The sequence below is a fragment of the Eschrichtius robustus genome, chromosome 3 (assembly GCF_028021215.1).
Source record: "Eschrichtius robustus isolate mEscRob2 chromosome 3, mEscRob2.pri, whole genome shotgun sequence".
NCBI classification, from domain to species: Eukaryota; Metazoa; Chordata; class Mammalia; order Artiodactyla; family Eschrichtiidae; genus Eschrichtius; species Eschrichtius robustus.
In genome coordinates, this window is record NC_090826.1 from 26,641,231 (window position 1) to 26,656,011 (window position 14,781).

The following is a 14,781-nucleotide window of genomic DNA, read 5'->3' on the forward strand; positions in this document are numbered from 1 at the left end:
GAATGTATCGTACATCAGGGTAGGTATTGTTTTGTGATTGTTTTGTTTCAGTTATATATATTCAAGTACATATACGAGGGTGGGAAACTTTTTTTAAACTGTTGGTCATGATCAAAAAAGTTTTGCAAAATTCTGTGTAAGGTGTAAACATCAGGAGCAAATGTATGTTGAAGGAGGCACCCTTCAAACTGGGGCCTTTCACCCAGAGTGAAGAAACAGCACTGATATTTACCTGTGTCAGTCCTGCAAATCCACCATATCCTCTTTCAGGAGTTTTAGTTCCCTTCTCCACCACACACATAAGGACAAACTCGGTTTGGGCCCGGCGTTGTCCTCCAGAAAGGGGAAGTGGAGGTTCAGCGTGGACTTGCCCAGCTGCATGGGCCACAGTGGGCCGGCCCATCTGGCCTGGAGAGGGGAGGGCAGCGCAGGGGGCTCCCGAGGCGTCCTCTCCACCAGGCACCTTCCCCGAGGTTCTGAGGTCCTTGCCCCCTGCCACTCCCCCTCGGCCCAGCGTCCTGCCCTGGCCTCGTGCTGTCGCCATTCCCGACCTCCTGGACCACCAGACTTTCCAGTCCTGGCTCCACCCTCTGGGTCGTCCACTAACCAGTTTGTTTCTCCTCTTCCTCCGGGTAGTGGCTATATTTTAAAAGGCCTTGCAGAGAGTTCTCGTCCAGATATGGGTACTGGCTCTTAAAAGGTCCCTGCTTATCTCCCCAGGTCCCGCTGATACAGACTGAACGCACGGCGAGCGGTCTGCGCCTGGAAGGCCCTTCTCCTTTATTCGAGGCTTAGGCGTCACCTCCTCGAGGCAGAGACTCTCCTTAGTTTGCTATTGCAGCATCCAGAAAATGCTCAGGTGTCGAGTGAGCCAAAGCCACCCCAAGGGCAGTTCTGGACGCGGAGCTGCAACCACCACAGGTGTCTGCGGCGGAGGGAAGGGTCTGGGCTCTGCCTCAGGTGTGCCAGATATCCCTGGCCCAACAGCATTGTGTCTCCCTGGTGGCAGTGCTGGGTAGGGGGGCTCAGAGTTGAAGGGGCCCTGGACCTCACACTCCAGGGGACACCCGTGTGAAGAACAGAGGTGGGATCTGCTTTTCTCATGTGGACTGGGGCCAAGGGCACCCTCAAAGGACCCAGCCCCAGCGAAGCGTGGAGGATATGCTATCCAGTTAAGGTGGTCGTCCCTCCCCCAACCCAGGGACCCACCCCTCTCCTGACAGATGAAAAGTAGCCATTCAGGACCACAGAAAGACATCCCCAGGGGAGAAAGGCACAGAAGGAACAGATTTTACGGATTTATTTTTAAAAAACAAAAACAAAAGGTTAAAAAAGTCCTTCATTTCCAACCCTGCCTGGGGGTGTGAGTGGGGAATAGAACAAGCTGAGAAGGGCACCCACCCTCCCCCCAGGGAGAGTCCCACTCTCCCCAGGAGTCTGCAGAGGACCGGGCAAGTCAGAGGCAGGCCCTCACCCTTCCTGCCCCGCCTCCTCCACGGGCAGCTCAGACCGCCGCCAGCAAGTTCCAGAGGCAGAGAAGTGTGGGACCTGAGGCCAAAGGCTGCCTTCTTCACCTCAGTGGTGGTCACTCCAGCTCTTCTGCCCTTGGACGTTCCCTGGGCCCCACCGCTGGGCTCCCAGGGCAGGCGGGCGGGCAGACGGAGAGGTGCGGCCCGGCCCAGCCCACCCGCAGCTTCCTCAGTGCCGCCTGTGACACAGCAGGGCAGTCAGGTGGACGTCACAGTGCGGGAAGGGGCTGCGGAGACACCTCGGCCATCTGGAAAGGAAAATCTCCTACTAATCTTCATCGCTTTCTGATCGTGCCTCTCCGCATGGAGGCGGCCCTTCTTTCCTATTCCCCATCCTGAGGCTGAGTGGAGTCCAGGACAAAGCACTAAGTGGCTGTTTGCTACAGAACACCTGGAGATGCCAGAGGGGGGCTCTCGGCCTGTCAGTCCAGGCTCCCACACAGTCACACAGTCACACACACAGCGTTAAGGCGTCTGTGCCAGCAGGCGTGGCCAAACTGGGCCCAGCTTCTCTCCCTCCACCTGTAGAGGGTGAAGGGGGAGAACCCTTCTGGCTGCTTCAGAAACAGGCTGCAGTGGGAGAAGCTGGCAGCAGGAAGAGTTAGCTGGGCCCAGAGAAAGAAGTGGAGGAAGGCAGGCAAGGGCTTCCAAAGCCTCTAGGCAGGCCTGACGGCTGCCCTTGGAAGTGACCCAACTCAGGTTGGGAGCCCTGACCGTATACCCCCTGGAAAATGGGGGACAGAGGGAGGGGAAGAGAGCGGGGCTAGAGTAGTGGGACTTTGGAGGAAGCCAGTGCTATCAATATGTACAAGCATAAAGCCCCATCTTCTGCGCCACCTACCTCTCCGCCCCTCCCACAGAAAGAAAGGCCCCTGAGAGCCATTGAGGAGGTGCCGGGACCTCCTCCCCAGCCATGCCCCACAGGGAAGGCCCCTTCCCTCAACTGGCCCCATTTCTGGGCCCCCAGGAGTGTCCGCTGGCTCTGCTCAGTCGGGAGGAGGAGCCCGGGGCCAGAACCCCGGTGCCCGGCCAGCCCTAGGAGTCCTTGAGCATGCTGATGCGCGCGTAGATCTTGAGGGCGGGCCCCAGCTTGATGTTCATGGCACTCATGAGGTGGTCCTCCTTGAGCAGCAGCAGAGCTTGCCCGTCGATTTCCTGGGCACGGAATTCCTCTGCTATCTCCTGGCAGCCTGAGGGGACATGACCAAAGACAGTATCAATATCAATTAGAGCTACCAGCGGTCACGCTTGGCAGTCACTGCCCTTTAGATGCATCATCTCACTTGATCCTCATGACCACACCTTGAGGAAGGTGTTGCTCTTCTTATTTCACAGCTTGAGAGAGGCCGAGTGACTTACCCGAGGTAGCCAGACTCTACGGTGGTCCTGTGACCCGACACCTCCTTGTTCACCCACCCACCCCCAGTGAACTGGGCTGGCCCCGGAGATCAGTACGGGGTTGTGGAAGTGACAGCATGGGATTTCCAAGGCTGGATCATAAAGGGCACAGCAGCTTCACCTTGGTCTTTTGGATAATTTATTTTGGAATATGCCAACCACTGTGTCGTGAGGACACTCAAGCAGCCCTCTGGAGAAGCCCACTTGGAGAGGAACTGAGGCCTCTTGCCCAGAGCCAGCCCCCCCGTTGCCATGTGAGCGCGGCACCTTGGAAGGGGGTCCTCCAGCTCCAAGCCCTCAGAAACTGCAGCTCTGGCTGCTATCGTGACTGAGCCCTTGAAAGATACTCCGTGCCAGAAGTGCCCAGCTAAGCCACGCCACAGAACTCTTGAGATAAGAAGTGATTACTGTTTTAAGCCACTAGGCTTGGAGTAATCTGTTTCACAGCAGTAGGTAACTAACGCAGATCTGGGTACTTGGAAGATGGGTGCTGCCATCACCACACCTTCACCATGTGGGCGTGGCCTTGGACTTGGCAGTGGGCGGGAGCTGGAGGGACTTTGAGGAGAGCAGCAGTGAAGGTCTAAGGTTCCCTGAGAGACGGAGTAAGAAGCCTGATGGCCTTTGAGGAAACTGCTGCGGAGGCTTAAAGGAACGTGAGGAAACTTACTGGAAATTGGAAGAAAAGTGATCCTTGTTATGAAATAGTAGAAAATTTAGCAACACTGTTGCTGGTGGTAACCCGGTGGGTGTGACACGCCTACTGAACGTTGCCTGGGCTCAGGAGACCTCAGGCAGACCGCTGCAGTGCCACCTGGCTTCCCACCGTGGCCACGGGAAATGTGAGGAGGGATGAGGTCGAGGAAAACGAGAACAGGAAGGAGCCTGGATTTGCTGATTTTGAAACTCCTCAGCCTCTCCAGATGGCAAATGATGCTAAAATTAAGAAATCGTTTCTAGGCAAAGACCAAATCCAGGACACAGTCAAAAAGACACAGTCTAAAGACGAAACTGCGGGGGTGACTTAAATCATTTGTTAAGACCGCAGAAAGATCTAAGGTGCCGCCTCACAGAACTGCTGGATCAAACGCTCTCTCAGAATTTTAGGGGCGTGCCTCACAGAGCCTCTCCATTCAACAGCCCAGCTCCTCAGACTGTTAAGGGCACTGTCCCTCAGCTTCAGAAGAGACCTACTGTGGAGTAAGGCTTGTCTTGAAGACATTGTTGGATAACATTCATAAAAAGCCCACAAAGAGTAAGAGAATCGTCTGGCAGAAACACCGCTCACGTGGACGGAAAGGGTCAGAGATTAGTAATATGAAATAAAAGCAGCAGGAAGTAGTCTGAGAAAACAACTCCACAGGCTACCTTTCATGGGAAAGGAAGGATGACTCAGGGTGGAACCAAGAGCGAAAGAGAATCACTCCGGGCTTTGAGTCCTAATCAAGGAAATGCCAACACATGCCCTGGTATGGACTGGCGACTCCTGTAGCCTCCTGTGTTCTCCCTTCTTGAACCGGGCATCCTGAATGGGCACGTCTACTGTGGTTACCCGATGCCCATCCCACCATATCCTAGGTTTGTGGAGGGAAGTGGATAACCTGTTCCTCGTTCTCAGGTCTGCAGATTGAGAGGAATCATCCTTGAGGAGCTGGACCCAGTGAGCCCCATCCGTGCCTGGACCTGAGTTAGATGCTGAGATCCTGGACCTCGAACCTCCGCTGTAATGGGATGAGACTTGTGGGGCCTCGGGTAGGGGTGAGGGTATTTTGCATGAGGGAGGAACATGAATCATTGGGGTGAACTATGGTAGTAGCCGGCCTCCAAGTAGCTCCCAATAATCCTTGCTTCCCTTTCATGCCTTCATGAGTCCCTCACAGTGAATGGGTTGACCTGTGTGATCAGCAAGATATTGTTGAAGTGACAGAATGTGATTTCTGAGGCTAGATCATAAAGGGCATGGTGGGTGGCTTCCACTTTGCTCTCTTGGATCACCCCTTGGGGGGACAACTGGCTGCCACGTCACGAGAACACTCAAGCGTGAGCGTTCTGCAGAGACCCGTGGGAGAGTGACTGAGGCCTCCTGCCAGCAGCCACATGCTCCCTGAGAAGCATGTGAATGAGGCACCGGCACCCTGGCAGAAGATCTGACAGCCCCAGGTGACCCTTCAGATGGCCTCGGCTGGCCTTGGCCGACATCCTCATCGCAACCTCCTAAGAATCCCTGTGGCAGAACTGCCCACCTAAACCACTCCTGAATTCCTTATCCACATTACCTGTGCGATAACAAATTTGGGGGATGCAGCAATAGGTAACTAATACACTGGGTTAAGTGGCAGAGCCAGGATTTGAGCCCAGTTCTGTTTAACTCCGAAGCCTGCTCTTAACCACTATATCCCACTTTGGTCTCTGAGTGAACGGGCTTACGGTCACCACTGCCTGACCTGGTCGGTGGCTGGGTGAGGCTGGCACAAGAAACAGCGGAGAAGCTCTGGTCTCGACGAGCGCAGCCGTGCAGACGGGAGGTCTTTCAAGGTTCGTTTCTAGACCCTACCCTCGAGACCACCGGCACTGCGCACCCAGGGTCACGTGCAGCTACCAGCGCCTGTACATGCTTGTGTGTCTTTGTGCTTAGGCTGCTCAGGCTGCTCCCTGATGCGGTCTCTCCATCTGGCACAGGCCTGCTTGTCCACTGTCACTCAGTGTAAACGTTCTTCGTTTTAACGTTCTCCTGGACCGATTTCCTCCACTCCCACTTGACGCCCCTCCCAACTCGCCCCGGAGACACACTGGGTTGGTCATGTCATCACCTCCACACAGGCCCCTCGCTGAGCCCACAGATACGGCAGGTTACAGCCACAGAACATGACAGTCGGCGCTCCATGCTAGAATGTAAGCTCTTTCTGGCAGGCACCTCCTCATACTCACCTCTGCCCCCCTGTTCCTGAACCCGAGTCTCTCCCTGAACTGCCTAGTCTCTCCTGGTGGTGGCAGGTGAGGTCTCTCACACCCTCTCTTTCCTTGCTACTCCAGGCAGGTGTGGAACTTCCAAGGACCTTACCTGGCAGAGAGCGGATGAATTCGTAGACATCTTCCACATTCCATTTGGTGGGCTCGCTTGGCAGGAAGTGGTGTCCCATGCCCACCAGGTCCCGCATGTGCATGTCAGGGAGCTCCAGGTCCCGCTGGCCTTGTCGCCGGCGGGAGGTGGATGAGCTGGCTGAGATGGGTGATAAGGGTTCCTCGTAGCTTGAGTTATCGGAGCAACGGCTGGAGTCTTCCTGGCTGTGTGTTAGCTGCAATGCAGCAGTAACTGAAAGGGGTACAGTGCCTGTTGGCTGGGAGCAGAGAGAAACAGTTTTCTTCAGGATGGGGGCATAAACCACCTCTAACAGAGTGCTGGGCAAAGGCAGGTATATTCTCCCTTTTCTACGTGGTCTGCTACTATGTATCTTTGAATTTGAGATCAAAAAGCATCTTTTGCAATGTCCCCTCTCTGATCCTAAGCAGAGTTAGTCCCAGTACTGGAGCATGTACCACACTACACTGCAATAATCTGATTCTACGTCTATTCTTTCTTCTAGACGTGGGGTTTTTAACCAGGGCTCTGTGGGTTTAGGGGGATGGTCTGTAAACCACCTGAAATAGCATGTAAATTTTCTTGTGTATGTCCATGTTGGACTGTAGCTTTCATCAGATTCTTAAAGAGGTTTATGGCCAAAACAATAACAATAAACAGCAAAATACACATAAGGTCTGAAGCATCATACTAGGCTGTGAGTTCCTGTAGCACAACTTAAGAGATTTAGTGCCTAACAGCTCCTGACGTACAGCCAGTGCTAAAACATATTTCATGAACAAATACCCATGTTCCTGGTAGAGACCTTCAAGGACTCAGTGCTCTGATGGTCAGAGAGGCAACAAGGAGGGGAAGTAAAGGGTGTCGGCTGCCTCTCACCTAGCCCTCCTCGGAAGGCAGGTGCTACCTGGGACAGCAGCCTGTCTCTTCAGGCAGGGGAGCCCCGGAAGTCAAGGATGGAGGCAAACTGGAAGAAAGGGGTGAAGTCGGGGCAAGGTCACGGAGGAGGGAAAGTTGAAGCATCCATGGGTCTAAATGAAGGGACCTACGAAGGGACGCGGGGACGGCTTGACCTGACAGATCATGAGAGATGAGAACATGATGGAGCACTGACACCAGCAGCGGAAAAGGACGGCGGGCGTCCCGGGTCGTGTTAGGAAGGGAAGTTGGTGGGGACCCGAGAGCACGAGCTTCAGGCTCCGCCAGCCTCTCACCTGCTTCTTGGTATCCTTGCTAAGTGTTGGGAGACTGGCTTTGCTGGCCCGACGGCGGTTGTGGGTTGTGGCTCCCGCCTTCTGCAGCTTGCTCCGGTCCGAGTGGAAAAGGCCCACTCGTTTGGTGCATCCCACATTGTACCTGCCAGAGCCAGGGGAACAAGGGTGGTCAGGGCAGTCGCAGGGCGAATGGCCCAGGATGAGTAAGAGCAGCCAAGATAACCTGGCAAAATCTGAGTCTGCCTACTCGTTCCAGTCCTAAGTCCATCACTTAGTACAGCTGGGTGGATTTGGGCAAGTCACTTAGCCCCTCAGTTTCCTTATCTAGAGTTGGGGAGGAGACCACTCACTTTCTGTAACCAGCCTGGCAATAACATAAGCTAATGTGTGCAAAGTGCCTGACACAACAACTTGGATCACGGTAAAAACTCAGGGCTGCCACATTCCACTCCACGTATCACCGGGGCCGGGAAACTAGCGTCCTCCGTCCTGACGGAGGACAGCTTGGCAGATCGTCACAAAGGTGCGGGAGGCCCTCCAGCGCAGCCTGTGGGGAGGGAGGGCTGCGGACAGCCCTACTCCAGCTGGTGTGCAGGGCACCTCTGCCTGGGGCCTAGAGAGTTCCTCTCTTCTGGGGGCTCAGGCCTCTTCCCTCTTGGCACAAGGAGGACTCCGGGCTTAGAGTCAGACAAGTCTAGATCCCCAGCTCGAAGGCTTTAGGCGATATTACTTCTCCTTGGTGCCTCAGTTTCCTAACATGTATAAAGGGCACGATAGCAATACCTGCCCCACAGTATTACTTTGAAGATTAGATGACATAATGCATATTAACACCCAGCACAGAGACTCTCACACAGCCGGCCCACAGTAAACAACGTTGGTGTTTACTGTGATCATCCGTCTTCTAAGCTGGGTGAACGCTCACAAGGAAACATCTGTAGCCAGCCCAGATGGTGGTCCAGGCTCTGGGCAAAGCTTCCGGTGGAGGCTTCGGTAAACCCTAAGGAGATGGGAGCTGCCAAGGGCGGGTGCCAGTGGGACCCAGGAGGGCCAGACAAGCTAAATGCTGCTTCCTTCCCTTGGACCGTTGCCGCTTGCCCTGCTCTGCTCATGGGAGTTCTTCGGTGAACAAGTGACAGGATGCTGCTTCCAGGCAGGTCACGGAAATAAGGAGCTGGGTACCAAGGCACAATCCCAAGAAAAGGGAAGGGGCTGAGGCTCTTACCTTTTTGCACAAGCCATGGAGCAGAAGCGCTTGGAACGCTTGAACTTGTAGGCAAAGTCCACCCGGCCACAGAGCTCACACTTGAGTTTAAGGGGAGTACCCTCCTCTTTGGATTCTGAAAAGCATGAAAATCGGTAAGCGCGGACAAGGAGTAGTCCCCACAGGACTGCCCACAGCCCCACCCTGGGGCCTCTCTGCTCTGTCCTGCCTGCAGCAGCGGCTTGGAGAGCGCCAAACTGCTTTTGTCGCTATTTTTGGAAGGGCTGTGGTTTCACCCCTTGGAAGTATCCAAAGGTGTCCAAAGATGGCCCCTGGACACCCGGCAGTTTCTTCTGCTAAGGGCTATGAGACAAAGCACGGGTGGGGAAGAACCAGCGCCCCTCTTTATGACCCTGGAAGAGAGCAGGCGGCTCAGAGGGAAAGCTTCAGTGCTGTCACCACTGATCTGGAATGACCCCGCCCTTCCCGTGAGGTGTCCGGTTGGCTGCCGGCCTGGGTAACAGAGCCCAGGAGTTCCACAGCCTACGTGGGCGTCCCGTCCCGCCTCCACTTAGTCGGTGGCTTGTGCGGCAAGTGCAGCCCTCGCTGGCCCCCGTCCTGAGTGCAGGCTCCTGAGGCGGTAGAGGAAGGGCACAAGCCACCTGGGGCTGCTCCTGCAGGCCTACAACTGGCGAGTGACTCACGCGGGAAAAGCCGCTCTTGGAATCCTGGGGCTGGCAGGAGTGGGGCTGGAGACAGGCAGGGCACACTCGGTTCCCCAGGGGCAGGAACTGCCATCCGTTTTCTAGGGACAGGGCTGAGCGGGCACTGGGGGAAACGTCAGCTGACATGTTCACACGCTCCCCGGCTCAGAGCCCCTCCGTGGATACCAGGAAAGGACCTTCCAGCCTTGCTGAGTCCTGTTCAGCCCCGTCAGAAGCCCCAGCATCCAGGGTCTGAGACGCTACCTTGCAGATAGGGCTCCTCCATCTCTGAGTCAGTGGTGGTGGTATGGTCCTGCTGCGGAAGTTTCTCAGGCAAGAACCCCTGTGCATACTTCTTCTTGAGATTCCCCACCAGCAGGGATGAGCGTCCCACCTAGGGGACAAGGCAACATGGAGGCCATGAGGGTCAGGTGGGCATGCTTCCTTGCTATCCAGCCTCATCAAAATTACATGTATAAAGCACCCAGGCACAGATGCCCACCCCTGTATCACCATCCAGGTACACCCTGCTCAAGGCCTGTTTTGCTGTTTAGCTCAAGAGGCAAGATGCCGATGACCACCAAAGCACGGGGATGGAAATGGCTTCAACCCAGGACCAATGGATGGCTTAGGAGGTCAGGAGAATATCTCCTCTTCCAAGCGTCTAGGGGGCAGAGATGGAGGCAGGGATCAGGTTTCCCGCAGCACCAGGACAAGGGCCAGGCCCCAGCACTCACGCGTCACGGGGCAGGAACACAGCTGAGGCTGTGTGTGACTGTTATGTGTGACACAGAGACCCAGCTGCATTCCTGGATGCCTTACTGTCCTCTCCCTTACCACTGCCCTACCCGAGCCAGAGGGACAGGCAGCCACGGAGGAGAAGAGGAAAACGTGGACGCTGGGCCACACCGGAAAGCAAAGGCCCTCGGTGGTGCCAGGATCCCAGACTAGCTGATTCACTCTTCGGTGCACTCCCTTTGTTGTCTTTTGTGCAGGCAGCCTGGTTGCCAGATCTCTAGGGCGATGCTGGGGCTGCTATCCAATCTGCATCGACCCTGTGAGATCAGCTGGGTTCTGGAGCTTCTCCAGGGGGCCAAAGGGAGGACCTAGTCTAATGAGGGAAGGGATGTGACAGGGCTAGAGCTACTTACAGCTAAGGTGCCACAGGCCTTGACCGACCTCCAGAGGGAAAGAGGACAAGAACCTGTCTTGGCATTTTTGTCTTTTGGCATTTTAGAAGGGCAGTCCACCCATCTCAGTTAATCAAGCTCAGAGGCTTCGGCTGACTACTCAAACCACTCGTGGATCCAAAGAATGCACAAAAGACAGATGGCCTCCCATGAAGATGTTGTGTCTCTAACAGCCAGTTAAGTTTATCACAAGAGAGGCTGGAGTGCACCTGGCTCTGGGCTCCTCCCACCTAGAGAGCAGGCCACCTGTCTCACCAATTCACACTGCGCACTACTGGCTCTGGGTGCTGTTCTAATGAGCCATTTTCTTGATTCTTCTGTGTTTCCCCTTGGTCTTATGCTTTAATTGGAGACACCTGATGAAGTGCCCCTTTCTGAAGTGCCCCTCATTCACTCCCCTTTCAAGGCTCTGTCCCCAGAAAAGAAGCTTCAGGCTGTAATTCTGTTCGCCTGTCTTCCATTCAGATAGAGCTTGAGAATTCTCTTCCACACAGGTTCCTTTTGCTCTCTAACCAGCCAAAGTGTTGCCATTTGGGGGTTTTGGCATTCAAACCTGAATGCCAAAGTCCATCATCCTGCACCAAATACCCCAATGTGAACTCCCTTCTAACCAAGGGGTTCGCACTTCACCAGGCAGGGACACAGCTGAGTCTGTGTGGAAACTTCTAACCAAGAGGTCTTGCCAATTATTCTTAATCACTGACCCCTTCTGGACCTTAGGAAGACACTCAATCCTAGAAAGAAAATGGCTCTGATATTCCTCTGGGGGAAAATTAGCAAGGAAAGAGCAAATTTTTCACATTTTCAGAAATTTTACATGGAAATGTAAAGCTATTCTAATACACATCCAAAGTATACTTATTAAAAAAAAAAAAAAAAAAGGGGAAAAGAAGTAGTCCGTACCGGGAAAGGCTCCGCCCCCTCCTGGATCACAAACCCTTCGATAACATGCGTCAGGATTTGGGGTTTCACAATGGCCTGTGGTGGTTTATTCTCACCATTCTGGGGGGCAGTGCCGGTGATGCTGGAGGCAGAGTTTCCGTTCCCTGAGGTCATGCCGGGGCTGCTGAGGTCGGTCAGTGCATGAACAATGCCCTGCCCTGTCTCTGTACAAGGGAAAGCAGGAAAACACAAGCAGTGGGGGTCAGACAGAACCAGGTCTAGGCCAGTAGCAGAGCAGGGACTCAACACTGCCCGATGATGCAAACCAAGCAGCCCCCTCCCTCAGTGACCCATTCAAAAGTGGTACAGTCTCAATGGACCCACCACCAAGTGAGACTACAGTCTGCTCTGCAACCATGCAGCTCATCCGCCAGCAGTGTTTCTGAATTTCCCAACTGTGCTAAGAATAGTCCAACCAGGTTACACAGGCAAGAATTCTGCCTTGGAGGAGTTAAGACCTTGGTCAATACTGATGTGGACAAACGAGTTTACATTCTGCTCTGCTCAAGGGAGAAAATGTATTCAAGGTGACATCTAAAACCAAGATGAAAAGCTGAACTAGTATAGGGCTTGGGGCATGACGGGGTTTGGGGGAGAGAGGATAAATGAACCTTCTACAAGATTCCTCAGGAAAGGGTTAGATTTTAAGCGTGCTGTGAAATGTCAAAGTACTGAACCCCAAGTAAACATTTTAACACAGGTCTGCCTCATCGGAGGCTGGTTATTTGGGATCACTGCATTAAGATGTGCGTGTATTCTGTTTCTCCACCGAGGAAGCCCCTGGGCAGAGCTGAGGTTTTCTATGCTGTTCCTGCAGGTATCCTGCTCCCAATCAAGCCTCTTGTCCAGTTCTCAGCTCCACATCCAATCTGATTCTCAGCCAACCACAGACTCCTTCCCTCCACGGAGAGCCTTGCTTAAGTTTTCCTCTCCACGGGCCTGCCAGCCTTTCTCTGAAGAGCCTGACAGAGCTCCAGTAAGTATGATGAGGTGCCTTTACAGAAACACACCACAAGGGACCCCCTTTTCTCCACTCCAAACGTACCTCTCCTGAGTTGCTTCACTGTTTTAGAAGCAACTTTTCTCTCTTCACTTTTTAAACTCTTTCCCCACCCCACCCCCCTTCCCAGGGCCATTCTCTACCACCACCAACTGTGTGAAGCTGAGGTTGCCTTTAACCTGGAACTTCCTAAAAAAGAAAAAAAAGAAAGAAAGAAGAAAAAAAAGAAAAAGCCATTTCTTTATTGCAACAAGCCTATTGACAGTAAGCATAACCCAGTGTGAATGTATGTATTACACACTTTAAAAACAATTTCAGTATATTTATTAGCTAAGTAATTTTTGCACAAAATTTATATGAAGATGCTCTTATTTCATGTTAAAGATCTAAAAATCCTACCACAGAACAGGAATTCACAATGCCTAATTATGTGGCATGGAGAAATCAAAATAAACTCATTTTAGAAAAGGTTTATAACTGGCTCATTTTCTTACTAGTAGTCCTAATGTGCAATGAACTGGGATAAATCTTTTTTGTTAAAAAAAAAAAGAGTTGGCCATGACACATGCCCTCAGTACTCAGACCTCTATAATTCAACTATAATAAATTTCAGAGCTGAGCAGGAGTTACCTAAGAGATGTGATTAATGAGATTTTTTAAAAATTAATTTTTTTGGAGACACAGTCATACCAGCAAGTTAGAAAAATTCCTTTACGTGTTTATAATCCTTTGAAAAAAATTTTTTGACACTTTTGACCTTTCTATAGGGATGGAAAATTTCTCCTTTAGAATCAGTCTTTCTAAAATTGTAAAGGTGTTTGGGAAATAGAAAAAAAAAATCTTTCCTTAACAATCCATGAATAACTAGGAGGACTGAGTTAATTATACAATCAATCAAGTTAAGTTTCTTTGCTTTTAAATTTTAAATATTTAAGTCTGTATTTACATAATTACATTTTTGTTGCGTTTATATTTTAAAATATTTTAAATACGCAAAGAAACAAATCTGTATTTTATTTAAAATAATGAATAAATGTTGTTAAGATAGAAAGGTTACTGTGTAAGTTAAAATCCTATTTTTAGATGATGGCTATTCCCTTCTAATTAGAGCCTAGTAAAATATTCCCTGGCTTCGCTAATGAGCTACTGTACGGATTATGGAATCACAAGATTAGAAAGTCTGGTTCAACCCCTTACCAGTGCTTGACCCTTCCCTATAATAGCCCCACCCCCAGTGATCTTCTGGCATTTGTTTGAATACCTCTAATGACAAAGGAACTCACTATCTCTGAAGTAGTTTGTTCCCAACTTGGGCAGTTCAATTAATAAGTTCTTCCTTACAATGAGCCAAAACTCTATCTTCTGTTAATTTCTGTCCACTTACCCTGGTTCTATTCCTTAGGACCACACAGAACAAGGCTAATCTTACTTGTATCATAGGCAAAAACGCAGACTTAGACCTGGCTTAGAGACTGGTCTCTATCACTCAAGTGGATTAGGGACAAGTCCTCTTCTGTCTCTGAGCCTTGGTTTCTCCAGCTATAAAATACATACAATAATAAGACCTACCCTTTAGTGTTGCTACGAGGACTAAGTGAGAAAATGAATAGCAATGCAGTGCTAGCACACTGGGAAACACTCAAGAAATGCTCTTGGTGTCATGAAGGATGTCACTTATGAGCCCAGTTTATGTTCTCTCCTCCAGGCCACACTCCCTCTGCTCCTTTGACTACTTCTTATATAAAAGGTTGCAAATTCATCATCACCCTAGGTCTTCTTTGCCAGCATCTTTTAAAGTCAGGTACTCAGTCAATACTAACATAATATATCAAGTGTATTGATCCAAGAGATCCTGTTGGTAAGAGTTTTGTTTTGTTTCTTTTGAACACAATCTCATTCCTAGCTGAGAGCACAGATGGAGAGCAATGAGTGACTCCCTTGTTTTAGTTTATAATACTTCTATGGAGTTAATCCATTCTCCTCTGAATTCTGGGATCACGCCCACCTCCCTCTTTTCACTGATATTTATCACCAAACAGCTGCTGATACCCTGTCTCCTTTTATGGGATCTCTCCAATCTTGTTCGACTCTTCTCCTTGCCCCCTCTACCCCCTTCCCTCCTGTCTCTCAGATCTGTGCCTACTAACGTACACTGCAAGACGAGGGGGGAGCTCCTGAGGGCAGAGTCCTTCCTCATGCTAAATACAGTAGCAAACAGAGACATTCACCAGCTCAGAGGCTACAGAGCCAATACTTAACTCTGGGAGGAAAAAGACTTTTTGGGAATCTAAGTTTTTAAAAAAGGATCTTATTAAGCAAGAGAACAAACTAATAAACCCCTTCACCACAACATTAGAAACTGTCACTCTCCATTATACCTCTGGGGCAGCTTACAGAAGACACAGAATCCAAGGGACGGAAGGGAGAGCGTTTCACGACTGTACAAAGGTTTGCAGCTATTTTGCTTTGCAGTCATCTTGTAGGCAATACCTTATCATGTGCTTTAGTCACAAAGGAGTTT

At 51.4% G+C, this 14,781-nt stretch overlaps 1 protein-coding gene across 2 annotated transcripts in view; it reads right to left on the reverse strand.

Moving 5' to 3' along the window:
• Positions 1-1,285: 1,285 nt before the first annotated feature.
• The window catches only part of PHC2 (polyhomeotic homolog 2), a 100,667-nt gene continuing 87,171 nt past the window's right edge, over positions 1,286-14,781 (reverse strand). For both annotated transcript variants that reach the window (XM_068539454.1, XM_068539453.1), the window contains 6 exons: positions 11,222-11,424; positions 9,393-9,522; positions 8,446-8,560; positions 7,221-7,362; positions 5,989-6,265; positions 1,286-2,719 (listed from right to left, as the gene is read on the reverse strand). In XM_068539454.1, the coding sequence (XP_068395555.1) occupies positions 2,565-2,719; positions 5,989-6,265; positions 7,221-7,362; positions 8,446-8,560; positions 9,393-9,522; positions 11,222-11,424 (1,022 nt within the window). In that variant the 3' untranslated portion in view covers positions 1,286-2,564. The remainder of the gene's footprint in view (positions 2,720-5,988; positions 6,266-7,220; positions 7,363-8,445; positions 8,561-9,392; positions 9,523-11,221; positions 11,425-14,781) is intronic.